Here is a 26,994-nt window from a genome sequence, read left to right as displayed (position 1 = left end):
TTAGGTAATTATTTATTTCTAAAAAAACCGTAACTAGCTGTTATACGATTATTAAAAGCCAATTATTAACTGATAACCACTTTTATAAAAAAATTAAAACACACTTTTTTTTAGCCATAAATTATTTAACTATTTTTTTTATTTTATTTTTTGTTGAAATAACCGCATATTAAAATAAATATAAATCCACATAAAATAAAACAAGCCTTGGTTTAGAAGGCTGGTGTTAGTAATTACAACAATTTATCATCATGAAGCTCAGTGAACTCACAATTAAGTTCGTGCTTACTGCTTAGGAGATCTTAATCCTCCACTTTCAGGAATAAAGCTCACAATAAGATGTGAAGACTATTTCTATATCTTTTATTTATCATTTGGATCTCTCATAGGCCATAGCAACAGATAGCAGAAAAACTCAATTGCATTTTGGAAGAAAAAATAAATGTAAGATAATGGGATAATAAAATTAAAATGAAAAAGAAAAAAAGTGAGCAACCCTGCATCTATATACGGTTAAAAATTAAAAATAATAAAAACAATAAAAACAATAAAACCCTCATCTATACACTATTATTGTCAACACATGCATCTATCAAATAAAGAAAATTTAGATATCTTGTACCAATCTGGTATGTCTCATTGAGATGTATTTAATATATATCTTGTACTGATTATACAACTTCAATACATGTTATAAAGATTTAGGTTTTAATTACTATTTTTTAAAAAAATTATTTTTAAAATATATTACCTGTTATCCGATTATTAACCCTTTTTTTTTTTTTTTCTCAATTCAACCACAATCGAATTAAGCGGTTACACAATTATCCAGTTACTGTTACTTGCGGTTATGCGGTTGTCCAGTTATGTAGTTAGTGATTAGTAGTGGTTAGCGGTTAATAACTGCTCCACTTGTACACCTGTTAATCCTATATACTGGAAGTGGATTTTATTTTTATTTTGTAAGTAGCTGAATGTTATAATGTATTTAGATTAACCTAAATTTAGATATTTGATGAAGATTTGATTAACTTAAATTTAAGGATTTGATGATTAATTTAAAAAAGATTTGTACTCGAGATGTAAAAAGATAGTATCATAGTAGCATTACTAATTTTTATGTAATTAAAGCTCCGTTTACTTCGACGTAAAATGGTTTTCTTCGTAAAATATTTTCAAAAAAACCATTTTTCCTGAAAATATTTTCTGTCGAAAACATTTTACGACGTTTACCTTGCATGCAGAAAATAATTTTTTTTTAATATCTTTTTTTTTTTTTTTTTTTTTTTTTCCAATAAGGTCCCTGCCGAGACCTACCTGGGACTTGACCGGGACCCGCCCGGGACTTACCCAAGACTCCGTCAGGTCTTGACCGGAACCCGCCCAGGACCCACCGGGACTTGACCGAGACCCGCCGAGGACTTGCTCGGGACCTGCCCGAGACTTGACCGGGCAAGTCCCGAGCGGGTCTTGGGCAGGTCCGGTCAAGTTTCAGGCGGGTCCCAGGCAAGTCTTGGGTGGGTCTCGGTTAAGTCCCGGCGGGTCCCGGTTAGGTCCCGTGCAGGTTCGGTCAAGTCCCGAGCGGGTCTTGGTTAAGTCCAGGGCGGATCCAGGGCAAGTCTCGAGCGGGTCCCGATTAAGTTCTGGGCGGGTCCCGCCGGGGTCCTGGGCAAGTCCCATGTGGGTCTCGGACGGGTTTCGGTCAAGTCTCGGGCAGGTCCCGGGCGGGTCTCGGTTAGGTCCCGGCGCGGGTCCCGGGCGAGTCTTGGGCAAGTCTTGGTCAGGTTTTAGTCAAGTCCCGAGTGGGTCCCCCGGGGGTCCCGAGCAAGTCCTGGGCGAGTCTCGGTTAGGTCCTAGGCAAGTCCCCGGTGGGTCCTGTGCAAGTCTCGGTCATGTCCTGGGCGGGTCCCGTCGGGGTTCCAGGCAAGGCCCGAGCGGGTCCCGGTCAAGTTTCAGGCAGGTCTTGGGCGGGTCCCGGGCAGGTCCTGGGCGGGTTCCGATCAAGTCCCGGAAGGGTCCTGGTCAGGTCCCGGGCAAGTCCGATTAGGTCCCGAGCGGGTCCCGGTCAAGTCCTGGGTGGGACCCAGTCAAGTCCCGATGAGGTTTTGGGCGGGTCTTGGCAAGGTCCATCTATTTAAAAATGAGATGCTCATAGTCGGAAAATGGTTTACGGTTTTCAAAACCGTAAACCATTTTTCGAAAATTAAAGAAGAATTTTCGATCAAAATGAAAATATTTTTCATTGATCACTATTTTACGTCGAAGTAAACACCGTAAAATACGGAAATCATTTTTTGTAAATCATTTTACGTCAAAGTAGACGGAGCCTAAAAATAATAATAAAAAAGTCATTTTGATTTTTTTAGTGTAACCATATAAGAAAGCACTTCGTTTTTTTAATGTATTCTGGACCCAGGGCTCTTTCTTTTATAAGTTTTATTTCTGAGAGGGACCAAGTACCCTTTGTCCCTTTCTTGCATTTGTATTATTCTCGTATTTTCACAGGGTAAAGATGTAATATTGGAACTCGCAAGTTGCACCAAATATGTCAGTATAGCAGAATATTCCACATAGATATTCTGCTAGGAAAGACCATAATATTTGTTTTAATGTGATATCAATAAAAATTCTAATCCGGATCAAGTTCAAGTCTAATAACGTGAATTACAGCTAATTTTGTTTTGTTTTTTTTTTTAATTTTTCTTTTCTTTTCGCTAGAAAATCCACCCTTGAATGGTTCAAGAACAGAGAATAATCACTTAAGACACCGTCAAAAAATGACTGTGGTCTAGGCCATAGAGCAGCAGAGAAATGTTAAGAGTTCTTTATATTTGACCCATATTTTTTTTACAAATTCAATAGATCAACTATTGAATTTGTAAAGTTAATGAGGTATATAGCGTTTTATTATTTAATTTTAAATGACATGACATTGTATTCATTATGTGTCAATATATTTGTTATTAGATTTGTGAAAATTAAACTTGAATCATGAAATTGATCCTCACATGCCGTAACATGCAAAATTGCAAAGGACAAACTTTTATTCTAAATTTAGTTTGAGAAATTTTTTATAACTAAGTCTATTAAATTGACATATGACTAAAATGCATGTGATTTATACGCTACATACTCTATTAAAAATACACGTGAGAGGTAAAAAAAAAAAAAAAAAAACACTTAATTCTCATGTGCGTTTTAAACACGTGCCAATATAATTCACTTAACAAGAAATTATTGGAAAACTTTCTTCAATTGGAAAAAGCCTAAACATACGTGTTGACCTTTGGACGTCCCCTTTGACAACATAGCAAGACATAGATTTGGTTTGCTCTTCCTCTAAGACATTGGGCGGCCTAAAATTAGAAACCTTACTTTTATGAGTGCGATAATATGGGGTAGCCATGTCAATGAGACGTAATGATTTAAATTAATAATTCACTCAAAAAAAGAGAGAGAAAGATTTGAAGTAATAATAAACTCATTTCGAACCTCGTCAAAAAGTATAGGGGGTCAAAACAACCTAGACAACCTTTTCTTGTTTTCTAATTGGCGTAATGAGGGTCAAAAGGCACCCTTTAGTTTATCTCCTAATCTGCAAGTCTTCGAGGAGCCAAAAGCACAATATGATGTTTCTACTTTCTATATGGGGTTAGAGTCGTTAGACCATGACAGTGAAGGGGTAGCATTACTGCAAATGATTTTTTTTTTTTTAATACCAACACATAGTTAAGTTAGTTTAGAGAATTTGAGAGTTATTGGTGTACCCAGTCACACTGATCTACCAACATAAACCCGGGCTAAGAAGAAGGGACCAGCCTCAATGGATTACCCTTTTTGCTAAGGCAGATAACAACTTTCCCGTGCTTCAAACCTCCCACAATATTCGCGGGTAACAACTTTCTCACGCCATCACTTATGCCTTTAACAAAATTTGAGTAGGAGACTCCAGAACTTTACAAAAGAGAGATGGGAACAAACCCTTCACTGAATATGCATTCATAATACCCTTATGCTCTTGTCGATTTGATTTCCTTCTTATCTTTAATAACTTAAGCATCAAAGGTGATTTTGTCGGGCCCTCGTTTGGCTTTTCTAACCATTGTTCTCCTTTTAGCCTCATTTTGGTGCTTGACGACACACTCTTTCTTTTTTGTTTCTTCTTTTGGTGGATGTTTATAACAAGTTGAATATGATTGTTAGGTTTGGTTGAAAATTTACAGTATATGAATGAAATGAAATTTTTCTCTAAATTAGACTGGAAAGAATTCATACTGGCATATGTCCTTATGGAGTACTGTAATTCTCACGTACATTTTTAATTATCACACGCTTTTTTTTTTTTTTTTTTTTTAAATGCATATAAAAATCACATGTTCTAAGAACAAATATTAGTTTAATATACTAAATTAAATAAATTTTCTCCAATCCAATTTAAAATAAAAATTTCTTCTTCCCAAAATTACTAGATTTAATGCCTTTTGCCTTGAACGGCTATGTCAACAAATTTCTAACAGTAAATAAAAATAAATAATAATAATAATAATAATAATAATAATAATAATTAACAAGCTTAGATTCTGAAATAAAGTTTCAACAATTTCATACACATTATGAAAAATAGCATTTATTATTAAAAAAAAAGAAAAAAGAAAAAAAAAAGAGTCACCTTTTGTATAAGAAGCTTATAAAGGTACTCCTATCTTCATGTGGTGCGCAAAGCTGTCAACTCTCATTAGGATGCTTGACGAAACAGCCAAGACAACTCTGACCAATTCATTATGCGGTGGCTTATCATCCGACCACAGCAGTGGTCGTTTTATTTTAGTTTTCTTTTACATGTAAGAAATTTATAAAAAACACTCAACAAAAGCAAAAGAATAACAAACTACTGCGCCATACACTCTCAGAAGACAACGATCGACAAACAAAAAAGATAAAAACAAATAAGAATATTTTGTTTTCTGTTGATGCGGTGGATCGTTACTGCTGACAGTAAATAAAGACCTATATATATAAAGCACTCTCAAATCTCAATGTAATAGTGTCAATAAGGCTTCAATAAGGACTAATCTGAAAACTGATTAGCACTGTCACATTAACGTGATCATAGGATAAAAGTGTAATTTTAGCATTTATCTTGTAAAATTGGCTAACCCTGATAAATTAGTCAGCTGTGCTTTCTGCGCAAGTTTTTGAAACCGGAAAGGTGGATGAAGCAAGAGCAGTCTACGTGCAGTGGGAGGCCACTCTGTGGGCCGAGGTTGAACAATAAGACTTTTAGGCTTAACTTTCCATCATCACCTACCTTTGAGTTTTTATTTTTCATCGACTATCAAATAATTAGGGACGACTGGACAAGCCACCTTTCTAAGCAGTTTTTTTTCCCACTAATGTGCCTTTTCCACGGGATTGTAACAGATCAACCGCTTTGATTAATCTTGTATCCGAACTGTTTTGTCTTAATTATTCTGTTCTTTGACCACTAACTATGTTGAAATTCCTCGTGGGATGTCGAATATTCGAGTTTATCTATGTTAGGTGTGTTTCGACTACTTTAGAATTCTATAACATTTTTTCATTTCAACGCTCTATTTTATTTTTGTGACGTAAATGAGCTAGTGTTTTTAGGGATATTATTGTTTTTATTATAAGCTTTTTATAAATTTGACGTGGCAATTTATGTGACATGTATCACCCTAGTCACTAAAATGTGAACTGTTACGTGACAGTCTATATGGTGCTATTTTTTTTTTTTTTTTAATAAAATGTGGACGGGCACATTAGTTTACAAGAGAAATTTAGTAAAAATTGTAAAGAAATGCAATGGATACTATATTTTTTATTAAGATATGAATATTAAACTAATGTAGAGCTTATCATTAGGGTGTACAAGCGGTTAGTTAATAAAATGTGGACGGGCACATTAGTTTACAAGAGAAATTTAGTAAAAATTGTAAAGAAATGCAATGGATACTATATTTTTTATTAAGATATGAATATTAAACTAATGTAGAGCTTATCATTAGGGTGTACAAGCGGTTAGTAGTTATTTGCAGTTTTATAACCTTTTTTTTTTGTATGAGCTTTTTAAGGTGTTTTAGGTATTTTTGTGCTTATTTGTTGAGCTTATTTTAAATAGTTTTGGATCAAAGTGTTCTTAAAAAACAATAAATAATTAAATATGATGAAACCCTATTCCTAACTTGTATTTAAAATGAGACAACAATCATTCAAGATTTGGCGTGTAAACCCCATCTTCGAGATTATGGACAAGAAAGCCGTTTTATCAAACCAACATGGCGTCACACAGCCAACCGAAGAAAAAAAAGATATAGCCCATGCAAGACTTCGCTTGAAAAGCCCAACTCAAATTAATAATAAAGGTTAACATAGCCAGCCCGCCCACCAAAAGAAACAAAGAGGAGCCCATTTGTATTACAAGCCGAATACCCAGAGTCTTTCAGTGTTTTTCAGTTCTTCTCATATCCTTTGCGTTTTCGTGCAAAGTTGCAAACCCTCGTCTCCAAAGCCACCATAGGACACACGCTCACATCCACAAACCATGGCGCTCGACAAATTCGTTTCAGCTCCGGGCCCGAACCCGACGACCCAACCGAGCAAGGTCCGGTGGGGAGAGCTCGATGAGGACGACGGTGAGGACTTGGACTTCCTGCTCCCGCCTCGCCAAATAATCGGTCCGGACGAGAACGGAATCAAGAAAGTGATCGAGTACAAGTTCGACGAAGACGGAAACAAGGTCAAGATCACGACCACGACCCGGGTCCGGAAGCTCGCTAAGGCCCAGCTGAGCAAACGGGCAGTGGAGCGCCGGTCCTGGCCCAAGTTCGGCGACGCGGTTCGTGAGGACGTTGGTAGCCGACTCACCATGGTCTCCACCGAGGAGATCCTTCTTGAGCGCCCCAGGGCTCCTGGTTCTCTCTCTCTCTCTCTTTACGTGTGTGTTCATGTGTTCATATTTGTGGTTTTGATTTGCTTAATTTGATTTTCTGTTTGGTTGCTGAGGAATGTGAATGAAAACGAGATCTGAAAAATATGTATTTTAAAGGTGTTTTGGGTTTTTAGAAACGCAAAATTCGTTTTTTTTTTCCCCTTGTGAGTGAATTGTGAGTATTCATCTAAACTAAGCAAAATGGTTGAATTAGAATAGCTCATGGAGCTTTGGTTTCCAAGGGTCTCAATTGATTAAAAATCGAAGCATCGGAAAATTCACAAACTTTAGGATTGTCTTGGTTTCTCTGTGTCTAAGCTTGTAGCTAATTTAGGATCTTATAGTCGCTTAGTATGAATGGATAATCTTCTGGAAAGAAATCTATGACCTTTTAAGACAAACTCTACACTGTGCTGAACATAGTAGATTCATTGTATTGTAGACTTACAAATATCTGCTGTTGCTACCTTCAATGACTTGTATTGTGGCTATGAAAATTTAACTATTGGTGGTTAGAATAAGCAAAACTAAGAAACCAGATGGCTTCTCTTTCTCTTTGGTTGGTGGGTCTTTTTCATTGATTTTATGTTTGCCCAGGCCAGTGGAAGAGGTTACAATCAAATCTTGTTTTGTCTTCTCTCTTTAATTTTTATGCTGTCACTGTGAGTTTTGTCACTTTGACAAATAACACTTTGTCCTTTGTATCTGCAATTGTTGTACTTTAATTGTGGGTCTTATAATGGGTTGAAGCCCAAATATACCATTTAAACAATGCTCGATTATAGCCCATGGGGCACCTGCCTTTTAAAGTTCTTAAGTACTTCTCTATTTGCTGAGAGAGTTGATGAATAAGAAATTTAGTTCAATTGCAGTAAAAACTACATAGATGTGATTGTAATATATAATTATAGAAATTAAAGTTTTTTTTTAATTTTTTTTTCTAAAAAATCCATTTCGATGTGGTCAAATGAAAAATGTATTTTTAACTTGTTTTACAAATTTTATTGAGGTGACCATCCATATATCTGAGCTGTATATTATATACAACACAAATAAATTTGACATCCAATGAAACAATGAAATGAAAGAGAGCAGGTTGCAATTTTAGGCACTTTGTTTTTGGTTCTTTTGTTTTTTTGTTTTTTTTTGTTTTTGTCCTAGCGCCTCCATGTTACCTTGCTGATATATCAATCTTGGCACATATTTATGAAGTTTGATAGATATACTTTTTGTGATACATATATTATGAATTGACATATCATATTTTTATATATAATAAAACATATTATATAAAAATTATCGTCATTATATTTTATTATTTTAGTTCATCCCCACCAAAGATGAATTTTTGGCTCCGCCATTGGCCCAGGCCTTGAGGCTTTGGGTTCATGACTTGTGGATTTGATATTATTTTCTTTTGACACGCTCTCTCATTTTCATATGGCTTGGGCGTGTAATGAAACTATGACCTGCCTTGCATTATTCCTTTTGTGGTTATAAACCTTCATCCTTTGGTCTACATTAAACCAGTTGGAAATAGCCAGGCGCCAGAGAACCAAGCTTGCTCTCACTACTTATGGATAGGCATAAAGATCATGTTCCTGAAGTTGTATGTGGAAGCTAATTTTTTGTTCTCATGAACTTAAATTAGCATGTAATTAGCTACTTGTTGTCTACATGAAGTCCGAACCCTGGTCATAATAGGCACCATACTATTGCATTTACATGTAAAGAAACAATTATGTCCCAAGGGACATCTGGTATTGATGAGTAATTGTATTAGCATTACTCAGTATTGACGTATGGCGTCATTATTCACAATCCAGTAAGGAATAAGGATTTTCTATACCAATGTTTGCTTTGACATGGTGATTTAGGAAACAATCAGAGGCCTCTACTTCTATAAATCTCAAGTCTCCTTTCGTAGCGTAGAAAGTGTAAATTTTTAGATAAATGGGCTTTGTATGTGCTTTCATTTGGGCTCTGTTTGGCAAATATTTCTGCCCTCCCCCCTTTCCTTATTTTCACTTCTCCCAAAAAAAGTAAACATCTTTTCAGAACTTTTTTTTTTTTTTTTTTTTTTCTTTTCATTCTTCTTTCACAAAAGTCGACACCTTTATATACTCTCTTGATAATTTTCTTCATTGGGGAACTGTTGGTTTTAATTTTCTGATTGTGAAGAATGATGCAATATCCAGCAGTGTTTGTTGGTTGGCTAAAGTTTGTTTAGGCTCTTTATAGTCTTAGTTTCCTGTCATCTAGCGTGGATCTTGGTATTCTAGTACTTATTTCTAATATGGACTTGCCAACAGGTACCAAAGCAGAAGAATCCAAGGTAGCAGGGGACAACTTGGCTCAGCTTGGTAAAGCAGGTGCTGTTCTCATGGTGTGCAGGACTTGTGGTAAGAAAGGTGACCACTGGACATCTAGGTGCCCTTACAAGGATCTTGCCCCACAGACCGATGCCTTCGTTGATAAGCCTCCTGCATCGGATACCACTGTGGCTGCACCTGGTGGTGGCAAGGCAGCTTATGTGCCTCCAAGCATGAGACCAGGTGCAGAAAGAGCCAGTGGATCCGATATGAGGCGCAGGAATGATGAAAATTCAGTTCGGGTCACTAATTTGTCAGAGGATACTCGGGAGCCCGATTTGCTTGAACTATTCCGCCCATTTGGTGCTGTTACTCGTGTTTATGTTGCCATTGATCAAAAGACTGGCATGAGTAGAGGCTTTGGTTTTGTCAACTTTGTAAACAGGGAAGATGCTGAGAGAGCTATCAGCAAGCTCAATGGATATGGTTATGACAGCCTTATCCTTCGAGTTGAATGGGCTACACCCAGAGCAAACTAGATTATTGGATCTGCCAGGAAGTTGGCCTTCACAAATTTTGTTTAGGGTTGCAATCATAGTTTGCTGATAACGGTGGTTTTTGGGTTTCGTTTACCTGTCCTGGAGTATTCATTCTTGCTGCCCTCTTTAGGTTTTTATTTGTCACAAGAGTTATTGGAGAATTAAAATGGATGCGATGCCATCAGTATACTTTCATCATATTGTATTTTCATTAGCCTTTTCGGTAAGGGAGTTTTTCTTTTTTCTCCCCCTTTTTTGAGTTGAATTAATGATTGGAAGTTCGATGTATCATTTTTTCTTTGAAGGTTTTCTGATTCTTGTATGCATTATTCGTGATGCAAAGCACAGTTTGATCCTAGTCGGCCTGTGGAAAACGGAATGTCTATGTCTCATGGTAGATTTGTGATATTTGGTTTTGGAGGAACCTTTGATGACACATAAATTGGTTTATGCTTTTTGGTGTAATTTTTTTTTTTAGCTGCTCTTTCACATGTCCTGGCAAATATTTGTTTATCTGTCCAAACAAATTTCGAATTGTCTTAGCACTTGTTGGTGCTGGGGCAGGTGGATCTTCTAAGAATGTTCTCACAGTTACCTTTTCAAATTCCAAAATGGACATGCAATTGGAATGGATCCTACAAATGTTTTTCGAATCATTTTTAATGTTGCAAACAGACAATGTAAAATATAAACTCAAGGTACAAGCAAGATCAAGTTGACATTCATCCATACACATTATAAACATCAAACACACTCTAGGGCAGGAAAAAAAATGTTCAAAAACTAACAACGATAGTATACACAATCCTAGAATGAAGTGCTTGATTAATTACTGATCCGTCTCCCAAGAAGCTTGTTGAGTAACTAATTCTGCACCTCCTTTGCCTTGGAAATACTTATGATGTACTCAATCTCCTCGGTGACTTCTTTCATGGAAGGCCGGTTTTGTCGGCGTTCCTCCAAGCAACCCGCAGCAAGAAAACCCAAGGCCTTCATAGTCTCCAACTCCAAAGTGCTGGCTCCCTCCTTAAGCAACGGATCAATGGCATCCATCAACCTCTCTTCCTCCACTAATCTCTGCACATAAACTGCCAAGTTCACATCATCTGGGTCCCTGTTAAAATCAATAGCCTTTTGAGACGTCAACAGCTCCAACAACACAACTCCAAAGCTATAAACATCGCTTTTATCAGTCAGCTGATAGTTTCTATAATATTCAGGATCAAGGTATCCAAGAGTTCCCTGAGCACATGTCGAGACGTGGCTCAAGTCGGTATGAGCCAACCTAGACAACCCGAAATCCGAAACCTTGGCATTCAATTTCTCATCGAGCAGAATGTTGCTGGACTTAACATCTCGGTGATATATAGGAGGAACTGCAGAGGAATGGAGGTATGCAAGGCCTTCTGCAGCATCGTGGGCGACGCGGAGACGATGGTTCCAAGTAAGGCTACTTCGGCCACCGGATTTCCGACCCTGCAAATGCTCTAAAAGAGTTCCGTCTTCAATATACTCATACACCAAAATAGGCTGCTCTAACTCAACACAGCAGCCAAGCAAGCGCACGAGGCTTCGGTGGTTGACTTGGCACAAAATCCGGACCTCATTGAGGACCTGGTCGGTGCCTTTAGTGTTTCCAAGCTTGGCGCACTTGACAGCAACTTCAGTGCCATCATGTAGAATGCCTTTGTAGACTTCTCCATACCCTCCGGCGCCGAGGAGGCGGTCTCTGGAGAAATCGTGTGTTGCTCTCTTGATCTCTTTGCCGGTGAAGAGCTTTGCAGCTCTGCCTCCGCCGTTGGCGTTTAGGATTTCTTCACGCTCTCTGGCCAGTCGCTCTTGTGCTTCTTTGATGAGCCTATGGCGTTTGTAGAGTAGAATTGCAATGATGGTCACAACCAGCGCTGCAGCAAGACCACTAGTTAAACCTACAAAACATTTTCATTTTTGTTAGACAAATTAATGTTAAAATATAAAAGAATATAAAATATGCAAAATAAAATAAAATAAAAAAGAGACTACAAAAATTTGTGATATATAGTTTGTATCTTTATTGAAATTGAAAGACTTTAATATATATAATTAATTGTATTACATAAATTATTTATACAAAAAAATTATCTAGGCAAAGAAAAATAATAAAATCCTAGATATTTGATTATAGACAAACAACTTTGATAAATACTTATAGAAAAATATATCAAACCTAATACAAAAAACATACTATATATTCTATAACCCCCAATAATTATTTTACTCTTACAACATAGACCTTGTCTTATTCAGACATTCAGCCTTAATATAAAATCATTGCTTAAGGTATTATACATTTTATTACAATTTACAACTTTCTCATAAATTTATGTGGCACAATATAAGTGAAAATTAAACAATCAAATTTGAATTATTTAGTGACCGATGCATGCAGGGGCTCCGAAAATTCTCCTTAACATGGTAAATTTTTTTCATATGCCCCTCTCAGCCATGATTATGCTCCTTGACCCCTCAACATCAGCCATAAATTTGAAAGTTTCAAAGAAATGAGGTTGAAGCTTCAGCCATAAATTTGAGAGTTTTAGAGAAATGAGGTTGAAGATGTACAATTTCACTACTTTCACTACGCACCATTTCATTAACAAGAGAAGCCGAAAGGTAAGGAATGCAAGACAAAAATAAGAATAAAAAAAAGAAAGAAAGAGCAGTACAGCCGCATGCCAAAAAGAAAAGAACCAAAAAAGATAGAAAGAGGGGTATAACTTGTCAAACCTTCTGACAAGAATAAAAAAAATGTTTTGTTCCTATCAAAACCTTCTGAGCCACATTTTGTTTCTAACCAAGCTGCAGTTTTGTTTTATTTTAAGAAATAATCATACACACTCTGCACTTGCAAAGCACAAAAAGGAGACTAAAAAAATCATTTTTCTATATTTAATTATTTTTTAAATATTTTTAATTAATTATATTTTTTTATCCATTAAAAAAAAAATGCCCCCGGAGTCAACATTTTGGCTCCGGCCCTGGATGTATGTACACGTAAATTGACACATTAACTTGTAAATTTTCTAAAACTCCTATGTATGTCTTTGGAGTGTCTTCAACAACCTCAAATTTTTTTAAAACTCCTATAAAAATACTATGACATGTCTACTCTTATGTCAAATATTTTTAATTTTAAACTTGGGATGCGTCTTAAGCACACTTTCAATTTGGAAGTAAAACATTCATAAATTCAACTTTTAAAAAACGCAAGTACACTATTATGTGAAATTAAACTTAAGACTTGTTTATTTTTATTTTACATAAACAAGCATCCACACATATAGAGAGACTATATATATATATATATATATAAAAGAAGGTTCCAACCTCCCAAATAAAAAATTATGATTCCACCTCAGAGTGTTATGTCCAAAATTGTTTTTTTATAAGATTAATATTATTTTTTACACCTATTTTATATTAATTGAGATAACATATTTTAAGTAATTTGTATCATTACATGTCAATTACTTTAAAAAAAAAAATTAAAATTAAAATTAAAATATGCCAAGTCAATCAATTTAAAATTAGTGTTAATCAATCCTGTTATTAGAAAGTACCTGCTATGAGTGCAGTCCGGTCTGAATCGCCGCAACTCCCAGTAATTTGACAATCTTCAAAAAAAAAAAAAAAAAAAAAAACAAATAAACACACAAACAAAGTTACAAAGCAAAGCAAAGCGACGTGTTAGCCAGTGCACTCCTCCTGTTAAGTATCTGTCAGAGAAAGAAAAAAAATCCAACTTACTCTCAACACACACCCCTTCAACGGGGTCCCACACAAGCGGCGGGTTACAGAAGCACCGGCGGACCCCAGCCTCAGCTGGATCGGGCCCACAAGTGGAGTTAGAGTTAGAGTTTGACCCATCATTACAGTCCGCCTGAGACCCGCACACCGGTTCCCGAGGCGACACCCACTGGATCTCCAGACCCGGCTGGGGCCAGCGGTTCACGGGCAAGGTCGGATCCAAGTTCACAAAGCTCGAGTAAGCGCTACATCCGGACTGCCGGACCCGGATCATGTACGAGGTGGACGACCCGCCCGCACGGAACGTACAACAAAGTGGTGCGTCCTCGCATGGACCCACGGCCCCACTGTTGTTGACGTACACGTGGCAGAGACTCGTTGACGAGCAATTCAATGGTGATCTGAGGAGGTCGCTGGTACAGTTGAGGTAGAGGATTGTGTTGCTGCTGGTGACGTTGAAGGGGAGGCTGCTGTTCAGCTGGACGCCCTGGTGGGCTATATCCGAGGTGACGCAGGTGTTTGGGAGGAAATTCGAGGGCCTGATCACGAACCGTTGGGCGGAGGGGTTGATGGACGTGATCGGGTAGCTGTTGTTGAGCGTATCAAATTTGAGCGAGCCCGCGTCGCACAGGATCTTGTACGACTGGTCCCCGCACGTGGGGCCCGTGCTGAGCGGGTAAGGGATTGTGATGTTGCCGCAGTTGGGACAGCGTACAGCGGAGGTGGCGCACCCGGCGCACATTAGCAGCGCCGCCGTGAATATGAGCAGCTTAGTGGTCGCCTCCATTGAGAGAGAGAGAGAGAGAGAAAGAGAGAGTGGGTGGGAACTGGGAAGTGGATTTCACGTATTGGATGTTGAAATGAATGTGGAGATGTTCCCGTCAAACTTTGTGAAGTGTATTTGGCAGAAAGATAGAGAAATTTCGTTGGCAAATTGTGCTTGTCGTTTTCTGATATCGTTGACAATCTTTTTTAATTTTCACTTGAGTCTATAGTTTCAGTCGTGGCCTCCACATTATTGTTTTTTATTTGTTTTGTCTAAACCTTTAGTTAGTTTTATCCATTTTAATGCTCGATTAGGATTTTATCTGAAAAACAACAAGTCTTCTTACTTCTGAGTTATCCATTAATATATGTATTTTTTTTTTTTTTTAATTAAAAAGGGTAGGCCGGAAAGATCAATTGTAACTATCTTACTTAAGCGTAAGCACTTATTCGCCTTTGAGCCGCACATGAGGAGGGGACTAAACGGTTAGAATCGCAGGCGCTCTCTTAAGTCCGACTGAGCCATAGTCTAACCCAGCCCCACCATGGCATCAATGAAAATTCAAAGCGGCTAATACTAATCAGGCATATGTGAAAATTCTCCATTGCACAAGTTCGAACCTACGCCCTAGTACATGTCCTGACCACTTGAAATTTTTTTTGAGCCATTGAACCACCACTCTTGATGGTTTTAAAGGTTAAGATTTGTCCCAATTTTTTTTTTTTTTAATAAATACTAGCAATGCTGATATGATATTTTTAAATTTAAAAAAGGACTAATTCATGGATTAATTGAAACTATCACATTAGCATTGTGTGATAAAAATGTGTTATGTAGTATTACTCGCTCGAAAAAAAACTAATTAATGTGAATAATTTTGAATTACGGGTTGTGAACATCTCTATACTTTACACATTCTTCTTTATTTACAAAAAAGAAGAAGTTCTGTATATTTAGAATGTGAAAGGATTTGACGATACATACCCCTTTCTAAAATTTACTATTATAATTTGAAAAGATATATGATTTTCCTAAAATAAAACTCACATTCTTTGGGTTTTTGAGGTTGACTGTTAGGTTCAAATACTTTGTTTTATAGGGAAAAGATAATATAAATAATAAAGGTAAACCGGAATACATGGGAGGCAATATAAAGTAAAAATGGTCTAATCAATATTAAAATCATCTTTCAACAATTTAAAAGGAAGAGAACCTTCTACTCTGACTACTCAATGCCTTGTTTGAATGAAATCACTTTCAGCAATCCATTTTGTTGACTTTATTTCATCAATAACTGTTCACACATATCCCCATAATTAAGACCCACCGGTTCTTGTGGCAACGCCCACTGTATTTCCTACCCTGGTTCGGGCCATGGGTCCACTAGCAAGTGCGAGTCCAAGTTCTAGAAACTCGGGTAGGGCCAGCAACTCAATCTTGTACCCGACATGTGTTCAAAATATATGCGAAAAGCATTTTCACATGCATTTTTTAAATTTATAAAACAATCACATAAATTTAATAGACTAAATTAGAGAACATAAAAACTTGGCCCTATTAAAATCCAAAACATCATCCACAATGTAATTGAAGGAATACAAAAACACTCCTGTACATAACAATTACAAGGCATATCATTACATTACATCAGAAAGTTATTTATCCCTCGCCAATTACTACATTAGAGGGTTCAAGTTGCATAAAGAGATACACAATGGATGAACAACAATGTTGCACATATTGGAACCGATGCTTGGTTCTTGCAACGGTGTTATAGATAGGGCCAGTCATGATGGACATCAGCCATGAAAGAATCGAGTACATGCAAATTATATGTATATGTATACAAGCTACTGTATGTACATATACATATTACTCGGTAAGTTGCCAATCTAGAAAACTGCTAACTACAAAATTGTGGGAAGGCCTCTCTAGCAAGTGAAGAATTCAAGTGGGTGATTCGGCAAGAAGAAGGGTATGCCACCAGCCACAAGCAACATTTTTTGGGACACAACCATCAATAGTGACTTGAGAAGGAATGTTGCGATCAATCACATCACCCAAACCAAGCTGCCAAATGCGAACGGAGACTCTAAATTAGTTCCATGGTATCGATGTGGAAACCAAATAATGGAAAGTTAGATTCCCTAGCATAAGTAGGTCCTTTAAGTTATAACAAAACACATTTCATATGATACAAAATACAAAAAGATGAAAGTATGTAAATGCAGTGTCATGCCATGGTAACAGTAGCTAGACGACTGATTGGTCCGAGCATAATACCTGGCCGTATTTGTTCCATCCCCAGCAGAACACTTTCCTATCCTCTTCAAGAAACAGAGAGAGACAGCCGAGTAAGTCAATAGGTATCTCAGTAACAACATATTTGTAAGCATCAATTCATAGAGAGTTAAAATTCTCATATACATAATTAAAATGTAATAGACTGTGTACGAGGTGAGTGAGTAGCTTTGTATCATATGACTCCCAATGAAAAAGTTAGAAAAAAGGAATATTACTAACTATTCAAGTAATACCTTTATGCTTCACCATTTCAATTCATAGTTATGTTTGATTAGTCCAAGATGTTAGTAGTAATCCAAGCTTGATTTATCCTTCTAAAGCCTTCCCCAGAATGATCTCTTAATTAGTCTTTAATAATAACATTAGTACCACTATTTGCCTTCACAAAAGTAAAGTCTTTGCTTATTAGGTTATATTTATTGGGCGTTGTGTCCACTCAGTTATCCCATTAGTACAATGTTCTAATTAGCTGAAATTTACAAAAGAAAACTATTCATCATTGCAACTTGGACATGACTACCCCATTTGAACTTATATTTGAGACCAAACAAAAACAATTATGCTTAATTTAGCAGCTGAAAAAATTGAATGTAATTTTTAACAAATAACTATATAACGTAGAAATAACTATTTACAGCAAAGAAATGATGAGCCTAACATAAAAACTGTGGAAGTTTCATTGAACTACCACACCTGGATTGAGTAAGGTGTCCAATGAACACACCCACAGTTTCTTCCTCTTTTTTTCTGTTTAAATTCTATCTTTTTCTTTTCCCCCCGTTGATATGGATAGTTGAAGGTGTAGGAAGTGCAAAACTAAAGTATGGCAGTGTTCAAATTTGCATAAACACGACATGTTCATCAGTCTTAGGGTGGCTTCCCATTAGCACTTAGCAAAAACGAATTATAGATGTCGATACAAATCCATGGTGGCATACCTGTTATTAAGGCACTGTGACGAGCCCCACATGACACACTTTTTGCATGCATATTTTCCAAGCTTGAAGCATCCAATAGCCTTGGCAGAGTCTGGCATAAAAATTAAAGTACTGGAGTTAATTGCAGAAATACCATTCAAGGGAGATAATTTGTCAACATGAAAGTAGAAGATTGAGATAGCGGTAACGATGAACTAGAGTTATACCAGAAGTAGAAGATTAAAATACTTTTTTGTAACTTAGAAGCCATCCACATTCCAACATTATAAGATAAAGGTAAGGCAAAGAATTATAAAAAACTGGTTGGTTCATTAACTGGTTTATCAATCTAAGTCATTCTATCATGGTATGACTAACATAGCTAGGCTGTTGCTTAAAATTTTCAAGCTAGGAATCATCGTACCACTGGCACAACCGCGTGATATTATGAGAGATTATCATTGTCTCTCCATGTTAATGAAGGAAACAACAAATGAGTATACCTCAGCTTGATCAGCACCAGTTCCCAACTGCCCAAACTGATTCCCACCAAATGCATACACATCACCGTCAGCTGATATGCAGATTGTGTGCCACAGTCCCGCAGCAACACCCTCTATTCGGATACCAAGTAAGGAAGACACACAAGTTGGGTTTAACTCATCATCTGTACTTCCTTGCCCACACTTACAAAAACAACATGACAAAGCAAACAGTTTTACTCCTTTATCATGGTTAGCCAAAATATGCAGCAATAAAGAGAGTTGAAAGAGAAGAACATTAAAAGGAATATAATAGATCATCCCTTTTTAAATGAAACTCATCTTGAAAATCCATAGTGCTTTTTCTTTACAATTTTATACTTTACCTACACATGTTAATCCAGAAGAATAGCCAAAAGTTGGGACTCCCAGTATCAGGGATGGATATAAGGATTAAATGCTGAACATGACAGCTGAGTAGAAAAGCATATACTTTGGGTAGTTTGGGTCCATAATTTTGAAGCTGAATTCCAATAAGTTTAACAGTCAAGAAATCAATGGCACAGAAACATGAAAGGAATAGTACCCCCATATCAGATAAAGCAGTAGACATGTTTCAAATTTTCAATCCAGTGAATTCTGCTTCATAACAACTGGCAAGATAGGTAATAAGGTTGCCCATATACACAACTTTTATCAGCAACTAGAAAAGACTACATTCCATCTATGAACTAATGCTAATAGAATGCTGCGACGAACTTGTTGCGGTTAGGTCTGATACCAGTACGTAAAGTGGGAAGCACAAAAAAGTTGGGTTACATCTCAAGAAAATATATGAATAATATCTTCTGAATTCCCCAGATGTATATAATATTGCAATATCAAATTAAGAAAAAGTTAAAACTCATATTATAAACTAAAGATTCCCGCTGCCCGCAGGGAGTTGGGATTAAGAGAGCTTGTACAAGATCATAAAGCTTGGATTTTATAATACATTGAGTCCCTTTATTTATTTTATCTATGTTTCAATATGTGAAAAAATGGACCCCTTTAAAAATAATATAACATATAGCCACCCTATATAACTTAATTCCCCATCATTACGCATCACAACATAATTGCTTCATTCAAAAAAAAAAAAAAAAAATCCTAAAAAACATATTTAGATAAATTGCCCTAAAATAAATAATAGATCATACTGATAAATAAGTGCATGAAGTTCCATTGGGTTTTAAACAATCAGGTTTTACATTAAAAAGAAATGTTTTGTGTGTTGATGCTTCTGTAGATTTCATTTCTAAAGTAATAGTGATCAACATCCAAAGTCAGATTAGTATTAGATAAAAGTCGGTGAACCATATTACTAGATGACATATATCGGTTAACTAATAATTTCAAGAAGAGAAAGCACAAGGCACAAAAGCACTCAACACGAAATTCACTTGTCCGGAAAAACTCACCTGTCCATACAGTCCCCAACCAAAAGTGAGTAGCGCTCCAGCATCTATATACAAGAATCGATATACAGAAAATGTCAGTAGATGCCATGTTAACTACATAAACATGACAAAATAAAAACAAATAAATTGCACATTTATAATGTTTTGCAAATAAAAAACAATTATTTTATTTCCACATTTACTCTAGTCAATTCCAGTACAAATAAATTCATGGTGAATATTAAGGTTTTTAAAAGTTTCTTAATAAGGATTTTTTTTGGATGAATAATGTTTCCTAATAAGGATAGATACCCATCATGTTAGTTAGGATTGGTAAGTATCATTTCTTTTCTATCTAAAATAACATTAAATGAGCCTCACATTTCAAATGGATTTCATGAGTTTTAGCAAGTATTCTTACAATTGTTCACTCAATTATTTGTTCATATGCTATTAAATATTAATACAAAGCACGCACAACATTTATATCAGCCAGAGAATATGCATACATGAACAGGTAATCAAATGAGTTAAAAACTTCAGAGTAACAACATTAGAGAGGATAGAGCACGAATGCTTATGACTTCATACTTAATGGTAGAACTACTTCATAGCCATACCTGTGATTACTGCACTATGTCGCCCTCCACAAGCAATCCCCTTCACATAACTTCCAGGAACTCTAAAACCCTGTCCCTCGGAAATCATACTTCCTCTAGAGAGTGCTGCAGCTCTATCTTTTCCATAAGAAGAGGGCTCTATACAAGGCACAGGATGAGGAGAGGACACCATACGTATCCGGGAGCCCAAACCAAGCTGCCCTTCACCTCCATAGCCCCAACCCCACACCTGTCCTAAATCTGAAACTTTGGGAAATCAGTATCATATGTCTTGCTTTAGAAAATTGATCTTCCATAGCTTCAAATTTCCTACTGCAAACCAACCTACGTACCATGACCAGAATACAAAAACCAATGCATCAAAACTGTGGCATAAAGGTAGCAATTATTCAGAACACAGTTGAATTACCAGACAATGCTAAAGTATGGCGCCCCCCAGCAGCAACAGAGGCTATCCTTACTCCAGGGTTCAGCGTCACAAGGCATGGCAATGCTGAGAGAGATTCATCACCAGATGATGAACTTTCAGCTGCTTGCTTTGCTGATGATATTCTTCTTCGTTTTGTACTTTCTTCTCCACCTCCTCTAGCATCAGCGCTGGATACAGTTCCACCAGTTGATCGCGAGGCTTGAGAGGTAGGGCTTACTGTCAGAGAACCACCTCTACTAGTCAGCAACAAGGAATACAAGACCCTCTTCGTTGTCACAATTCATGACAAAGATGCCAAACTGAAAGTACCTTGCTCTGTCATAAATGAACTCTGCCTTTCAAATACATCCTTTTCAAAGCTCCCTCCCAAACTTGGGTCTCCAAAAACCTTCCCAGAGGGAACACACTCCTTCCACCCCCACGTATAAACTTCTCCACTCCCTGAATTTAAACACGAAAACTCACTAAATGACTCAACGCAGAGTAAAAAACACATTTAGAACTATAAGACATTGGTGAATTCACTTGCTTCTATGTTTCAATCAGTTACCAATAGCTTGTATAAGTTAGTTTTCTCTTATATAAGCAAACTAGGTTGTATCCCCTAGCTGTCTTTTAAGAATTTCCTTATCAAAAAAATCAGTTACCAATTGCTTGGATGCTTTTGACAGCCTGGAGTGATTAACAGAAAAAAATTATTTCTACTTTTTTTTTCTACGCCCGTCATTCAATTACTTAATTCTAATCAAAATTACCTGTAACTGCAACACAGTGTGCCCAACCCGCTGCAGCTTTCACTATAGAAACTTCGGCTGGAAGAGGGAAAGGCTCCGGAGTTTCCTTAACAAGTAGAAACATTTGGGTTAATTTAACAAAAAGAACTAAAAGATAGTAGCAAATAAGAACTCGGTGAAGCTCAAGTAGTACCCCGTGCTTCCCAGATGTCAAATAGCTTTGCCCTAGATCATCTGTTGAACCCCATGTAATGAGCTTTCCGGACTCTGGTTGAAAAAGACAAAAAAAAAAAAAAAAAAAGCTCAGTAAGGACCAGCTCAATGTAACAAAAATTACACATAAAAGTGAGGTTTAACTAAACTCAAAATTAATGTAAGCAACGATTTAAAGACTATTACGAGGAAGATTAACTCTGAATTTGCATGTTAAATTATTTAAATATTACAATTAATGAGAAAAACCAGATATTGCAACTTCATATCTGTGCGCGATTCTTGCAAGAAGAATTCCAAAGTGAGCAAAAATGGCGCTCCAAAGCTAATTAAGAGGAAAAATAGTACTATCATCCAATAAAACTTGAATTTTCGTAGTTTAATATTTGATGATTTTTCATCAAAAACCAAAACAGGGGGAAAAACACTCCACTTCGAATCAAGTACAGAAGAAATTTTATTTTAGCAAGGGAAAACTTTATATATGAAAGAGAATAGGGCGGTGAAAGAGAATATGGAAAGAGAGACAAACGAACATTTCAACATCCCAAAACCAAAACGACATAGATCGCAGTGTTCGACTCTCTTTTTCGTTCCTTTTGCCACATTTTCTCGGCAATCAAACCGAGGCAAATGCACTAATAAAGTACCTCTCCTGCCATACCAAACCAACGACATTCCAAAATCAAGTGTAAAAAATGAAGAAAAAAAAAAAGCCAAACCTTCAAAAGCAAAGGAAAAAAAAATGAAAACGCTTGGCATCAAAGATTGAAGAAAGCACCAGAAATGGCCATGGCGAATCCGCAACCCCCGCCGCAAACATCCTTCCACGAGTCCCCTGCGGAACCAATCGTCTCCGGAACCCTAACAACCATCGGCGACACCAGCGGCGACCTCTGCGGCAAAGCTCCAGGAAGGTACCCCCACATGTAAACCAATTTCTCAATTTCCGCCTCCATTTTCACTGCCCCGTCGTCTCCTATTCCCTCTCCATTCATTGCTTATTCTCAGAGAAACCAAAGAAACAAAACGACACGAAAGTAATGGTCAGCAATGCTAGTGATTGTTGATCTCTGGTTGTATTTTCTTGCGGTTTCTGTTTGGAGAGAGAGAGAGTTTGGAGTTTGGTCATTGGTGGACTTCGGGGAGTCTTATGAAAGTGCCCTAACGCTCTGCTTGGTGCATAAAAATGGGGCGTATCATTTTCAGGGACATGGGGATGCCACGTAGGATGCTCACGTGGTATTTGTCATACGTGGCCAGATCTGACCCGCAGGTGCCTCGGCCATTGCTAACCAGGAGTTGCCCAGAAGTTTCTGGAAGGTTAGGCGCTGCCCAAACTCCAGAGGCCGCGACCGCGAGTGGAGATGGAGTGCTCGTTCGCTTCTCGTGCCACGTGTTGGCTCCGGACGCGAACTCCAATCATTGATAGCAGACACGTGTACGGTGAATATCATCTGTGGGGCCCTCTGATTCACCAAATTTTTTTGACGAAATGATATTTTTAGTGAAAATTGACATTTTTGGAAGATTGTGAACCAATGGGTCAAAAGGGCGTGGATTCCATGGAGTATTTGTGTCAAATCAAATCCCTGTAAAACTATTCCAGCGGTGTTTGAGATTCGTTAATGATCCTCACGATTGCCATCAAGATTGTTATTGGTGTGATCGACAAATTCTTCTTTACTTACCTTAAAAAAGAAAATAATCAAGATTGTGCCTTAATGACATGTCTCATCTCCCTTTGGTCATATTATAGGAGCATTGTTTATTTGTCACGTAACTATGAAAATATTTTGATTACTATAATTTTTATTTTAAATTTATGTGATATTTTAAATTTACTATAATTTATGGAATATTTTAAATTACTATAATATTCCATGAGTTATTGACCAAAAGGAGAATAATAACAATAAATAAGAAAAAAGATTAGTTTTCTTTTTCTTTTTTCTTGCAAACCGGAAAGGTATAGTTTGACGAGCTTTTCTTATGCTTCTATATTTTATCAAAACTAAGAAGTGAATCAGGAAACCAAGTACAAGCATACATATTAAATTACTACTTATTCTATACCCTTAAATAAATAAAATAAAATAAAATAATGTGAATTTAATTATTTTATTAATATTTTAACATTTATAAGGTGAGAGTTTAACCGACAATTGGGCAATGCATTGAAAAAAATGAGAGAGGGGCAAAAAATCAACAATAAATGGCATGAAATCTCAGCCTCAGGAAGTCAGTATTCATCCATTTATAAGTTACTGGCTCAGAATCCAAATGGACTTTGACGAAATCATTGTGACAGAAGTGGCCCACAGGCCCAGCCCAAAAAGAAGATCGACAATCACCACGGCTCAAATAATTGGATAAACTCATAAACTGCGAGCCACTAATTTTAAGTGGTCTATCCGGTACGGATCCGTGAAGCCACTCGTTAGGCCAAAACCACTACGTTTGGGCCTCGTGCACCATAAACTCAACCCATCAATAACACGTGTCTCTCTCCTCAATCTTTGGATGTTTCTGTTATGCAATCGTGTGCTTGGGAACGCATGCCCAATGATTGTCTCTTAACAACCACCCCCCATGTTCAAATAATTTGGTCTTGTCATTTCAACGGTAGTCCTCTCCTCGAAATCATTATAATTTTTGGTCATGTACCGTCAAACATAATCATTTGATAGACTTAATCATTTGATGGGGATCGTGTGGTTTATATGCGAGGGGCCATATAATCGAGAGGTTGATCTTGTATTTGGAAAATCCTATGGTGTAAAATGTTGCGGTTGAAGCCATGCGTACGGATTCAATGGACCCTCTGGTATCATCTGCCCCCCTGATTTTTATTTGGGGTACAATCATCTGATGGGGGTCCCTTGCTGATTGAAATCATTTGATGGCTCCCTTTCCCCTTGGTTGTGTAGGTGAGCTTCAATGGTGATTTTTCTGGTTGATAGACTTACCACTTGTTTAGCAAAATGTGATCCTCATCATCTCCCAAATTTTATTATTTTTATTATTATTATTTTTTACGAGCTTCATTGTTTCTATAGTGCCTGATCATAGAACGAAGCACCATTTTAACAAGGCTCATTCAAACACCATTTAAAATACGTTTGAATAGAATAGGGGACAAAATGCAAAAGTCTTAGGTTTAAGCCCTAAGTTAGGGTTTTGTGATTTAGGGACCCAACTAACAATTAAAGTAAATAAATAAATAAAACGCTTGCAGATCATGAAGGGTCGAGTTGTGCAAGAGAGAATTTATTGAGTATTACACTTTTTTTTTCTCTTTTTTTTTTTGACATATCCGCACAAGAGAGGGGAGAGGGTATTGAGTATTACACTTGAGGTATAAGTAAGCACACATGAAAACTTTAAAAAGCAATATTTTTGCAAGCTATATATATACACAAGAATTTATGATGAATAGTAGTAGAGGCTATATATTCTTTAATATTTTTAATTTTTAATCAATTCTTGTCCAAAATTATCTTTTAATCTCACCCGTTATGAGCATGGGTGGAACTAAAGTATTTAGTTTGGAAGGCAAAATAAAAAAAAAATAAAAAAAAAAAAATTTAGAGGGGCAAAGATTAATTTTTAAAGGTATTAAAAAAAAAAAAACTATTTGGGGGGGACCGCCCTTGGCTTGGAGAGCCTAGGGGTAGTTCCGCCCCTGGTTATGAGTCAACCAAATTTAGTTGGTATGTTGTCAAAATATGACCAGTTAAAAAAACTATAGCATGTTATAGTTTTTTATTAGAGCAACAAACCAAATCCAAACTATTTTTTTTTTTTTAATTTTTAATTTTTTATAGTGTGCACATGGAACTAACTAAGGCCATCTCTTATTTGTACGTAACTTATGTTAAATCACCACTTTTTTCAAAAGTACTCATTTACCCTGATATGATATAAATGACTATTTATTCTAAAAATTTAAACGGATAAAAAAAATAAAGTTTAAATTATTTAATCATTTAAATTAATATTCAAACACTATTTCAACTCAACTAATTCTTTCCACAACTCAAAGACAAGAAAAATAGTATTTTGGGGTTAGCATTGGAGCGGCAACGAAGTTGGTCTTCATTGAGTACTGGTCATTGGGAAATTCGTACGATGAGTTTAAGAGTTAGCAAAGCACACATCAAAGCCTTTGGTTCATACGTCTGGCCAGGATCTTTCTCCCACTCGCGCGCGCACACACACACGCTAAAAGAACAGCTTAACTTTTTCCAAGAGAAGGTAAACCAACCCATCCTTGTGACCCCTCGCTCGCAATCGCATGCCTTCAGCCTTCAGCCTTCACTCTTTCAGGCTATAAATTAAACTCATCTCCAAGGAAATTAACAACAATATACAGAAAACCAAAGGCAAAAAAAGATGGAAAGCCGAAAAAAACAAGGTTTTAGCTTCTTTCAGATGCCCCTTCACTACCCAAGGTACAGCAAGAGGGAGTACCTGGACATGCCCGAGTGGAAGCTGGATCGGCTTCTTGCGGACTATGGTTTGTCTACAAATGGTGACTTGGCTTACAAGCGAAAGTTTGCAATGGGTGCCTTTCTCTGGCCTGATGATTCAAACTCTTCTTCTGCTTACACTATCTTTAATGATACTTCGTCACTTCCCAACAAGAAAGTTATATAACTAATTAAGTAGTAGCTCTACTTTCTGCATCAATAATCTTTCAGCTTCCTATGTGATCTCCTGATCTCAAAGTCTTCTGCATGTTTATTCGGGCTGATGAATAGTGAACTAATTAGTATGTTTATATTAATTAAGGTATTGTTTTAGCTGGCTTAGATGGATCTGGCTTACATGTTGTTATTAAAATAACAGCATATATGCTGTAGTTTAATCAACGGTCAAAATTAAGTTATGGCATCTGATTCTTAATTTTCCTTGAGGAGTCATTTCAGGATCGATCTCTTAAAAAAAAAAAAAAACAAACAAACAAACAAACAAATTAAGGCCTACAAATTGCAACATATATAATTCAAAATACATTAATTTAACGTTAATGTTAATGTAATTGGCTGAAAAACAAAAGAAGAAGAAGAAGAAGAAGAAAAGCGGGGATTTGCAAACTCTTGAGATTCTCTTTCAATATAATTAGGGGACCATAACTCTAATTATTGCTGGTTGTTTGAAAATAATTGAATTTTGTTAGTAAGAGTCTTTAGTTATTGTTATAATTTTGTTAAGAGTAGGTAGATGCATGTTCATTATTGATTCTATCGTACAAGTTATCGTGCCCCGTTGCATCTTTTTCTTGTCATGCACCGCCACCGTGCACGTCTCTGCTCATGTAAGTTGTAACAACCAGCATATATATATAGCATATTCTTTTTCCTTTCTATATAAGAAGAAAACTCGTTTCATTTCTCGAACGACCCAACCGATCGAGAAAGATTTTGTGAAAAGGCCATATGTTTCGGTTAAATTCCTCATCATTTTCAATGGACCCTCTGGTGATTTTTATTTGGGC

At 36.8% G+C, this 26,994-nt stretch overlaps 3 protein-coding genes across 4 annotated transcripts; 1 reads left to right on the top strand and 2 right to left on the bottom strand.

The window, feature by feature from the left end:
• The first annotated feature begins 6,457 nt into the window (after nucleotides 1-6,457).
• On the top strand, nucleotides 6,458-10,253 carry LOC132186139 (uncharacterized). Its single transcript, XM_059599966.2, has 2 exons — nucleotides 6,458-6,935; nucleotides 9,265-10,253. The coding sequence occupies exons 1-2, from the start codon at nucleotides 6,566-6,568 to the stop codon at nucleotides 9,801-9,803; spliced, it is 909 nt and encodes a 302-aa protein (XP_059455949.1). The 5' UTR covers nucleotides 6,458-6,565; the 3' UTR covers nucleotides 9,804-10,253.
• Nucleotides 10,254-10,502: 249 nt separating this feature from the next.
• On the bottom strand, nucleotides 10,503-14,493 carry LOC132186138 (wall-associated receptor kinase-like 20). The gene is made up of 3 exons (XM_059599965.2): nucleotides 13,590-14,493; nucleotides 13,403-13,456; nucleotides 10,503-11,731 (listed from the first exon to the last, which is right to left on the bottom strand). Exons 1-3 carry the CDS (start codon nucleotides 14,374-14,376, stop codon nucleotides 10,668-10,670), a joined length of 1,905 nt encoding a protein of 634 aa, XP_059455948.2. The 5' UTR covers nucleotides 14,377-14,493; the 3' UTR covers nucleotides 10,503-10,667.
• A 1,375-nt stretch (nucleotides 14,494-15,868) lies between these two features.
• Nucleotides 15,869-22,829, bottom strand: LOC132186989 (ultraviolet-B receptor UVR8). 2 transcript variants are annotated; one of them, XM_059601123.2, is made up of 11 exons: nucleotides 22,276-22,829; nucleotides 21,475-21,548; nucleotides 21,303-21,387; nucleotides 20,857-20,988; nucleotides 20,527-20,763; nucleotides 20,118-20,357; nucleotides 19,519-19,562; nucleotides 18,080-18,262; nucleotides 17,598-17,688; nucleotides 16,639-16,682; nucleotides 15,869-16,425 (listed from the first exon to the last, which is right to left on the bottom strand). In XM_059601123.2, exons 1-11 carry the CDS (start codon nucleotides 22,490-22,492, stop codon nucleotides 16,303-16,305), a joined length of 1,470 nt encoding a protein of 489 aa, XP_059457106.1. In that variant the 5' UTR covers nucleotides 22,493-22,829; the 3' UTR covers nucleotides 15,869-16,302. The 2 variants fall into 2 exon arrangements, with proteins under 2 accessions (XP_059457106.1, XP_059457107.1); XM_059601124.1 differs by having other exon boundaries at nucleotides 22,217-22,302.
• Nucleotides 22,830-26,994: the final 4,165 nt, after the last annotated feature.

Source organism: Corylus avellana, chromosome 6 (genome assembly GCF_965113065.1).
Source record: "Corylus avellana chromosome 6, dhCorAvel1.hap1.2, whole genome shotgun sequence".
NCBI lineage: Eukaryota > Viridiplantae > Streptophyta > Magnoliopsida > Fagales > Betulaceae > Corylus > Corylus avellana.
Note: the sequence above shows the minus strand (reverse complement) of the source record. Positions and strands in the feature narration are given on the sequence as shown.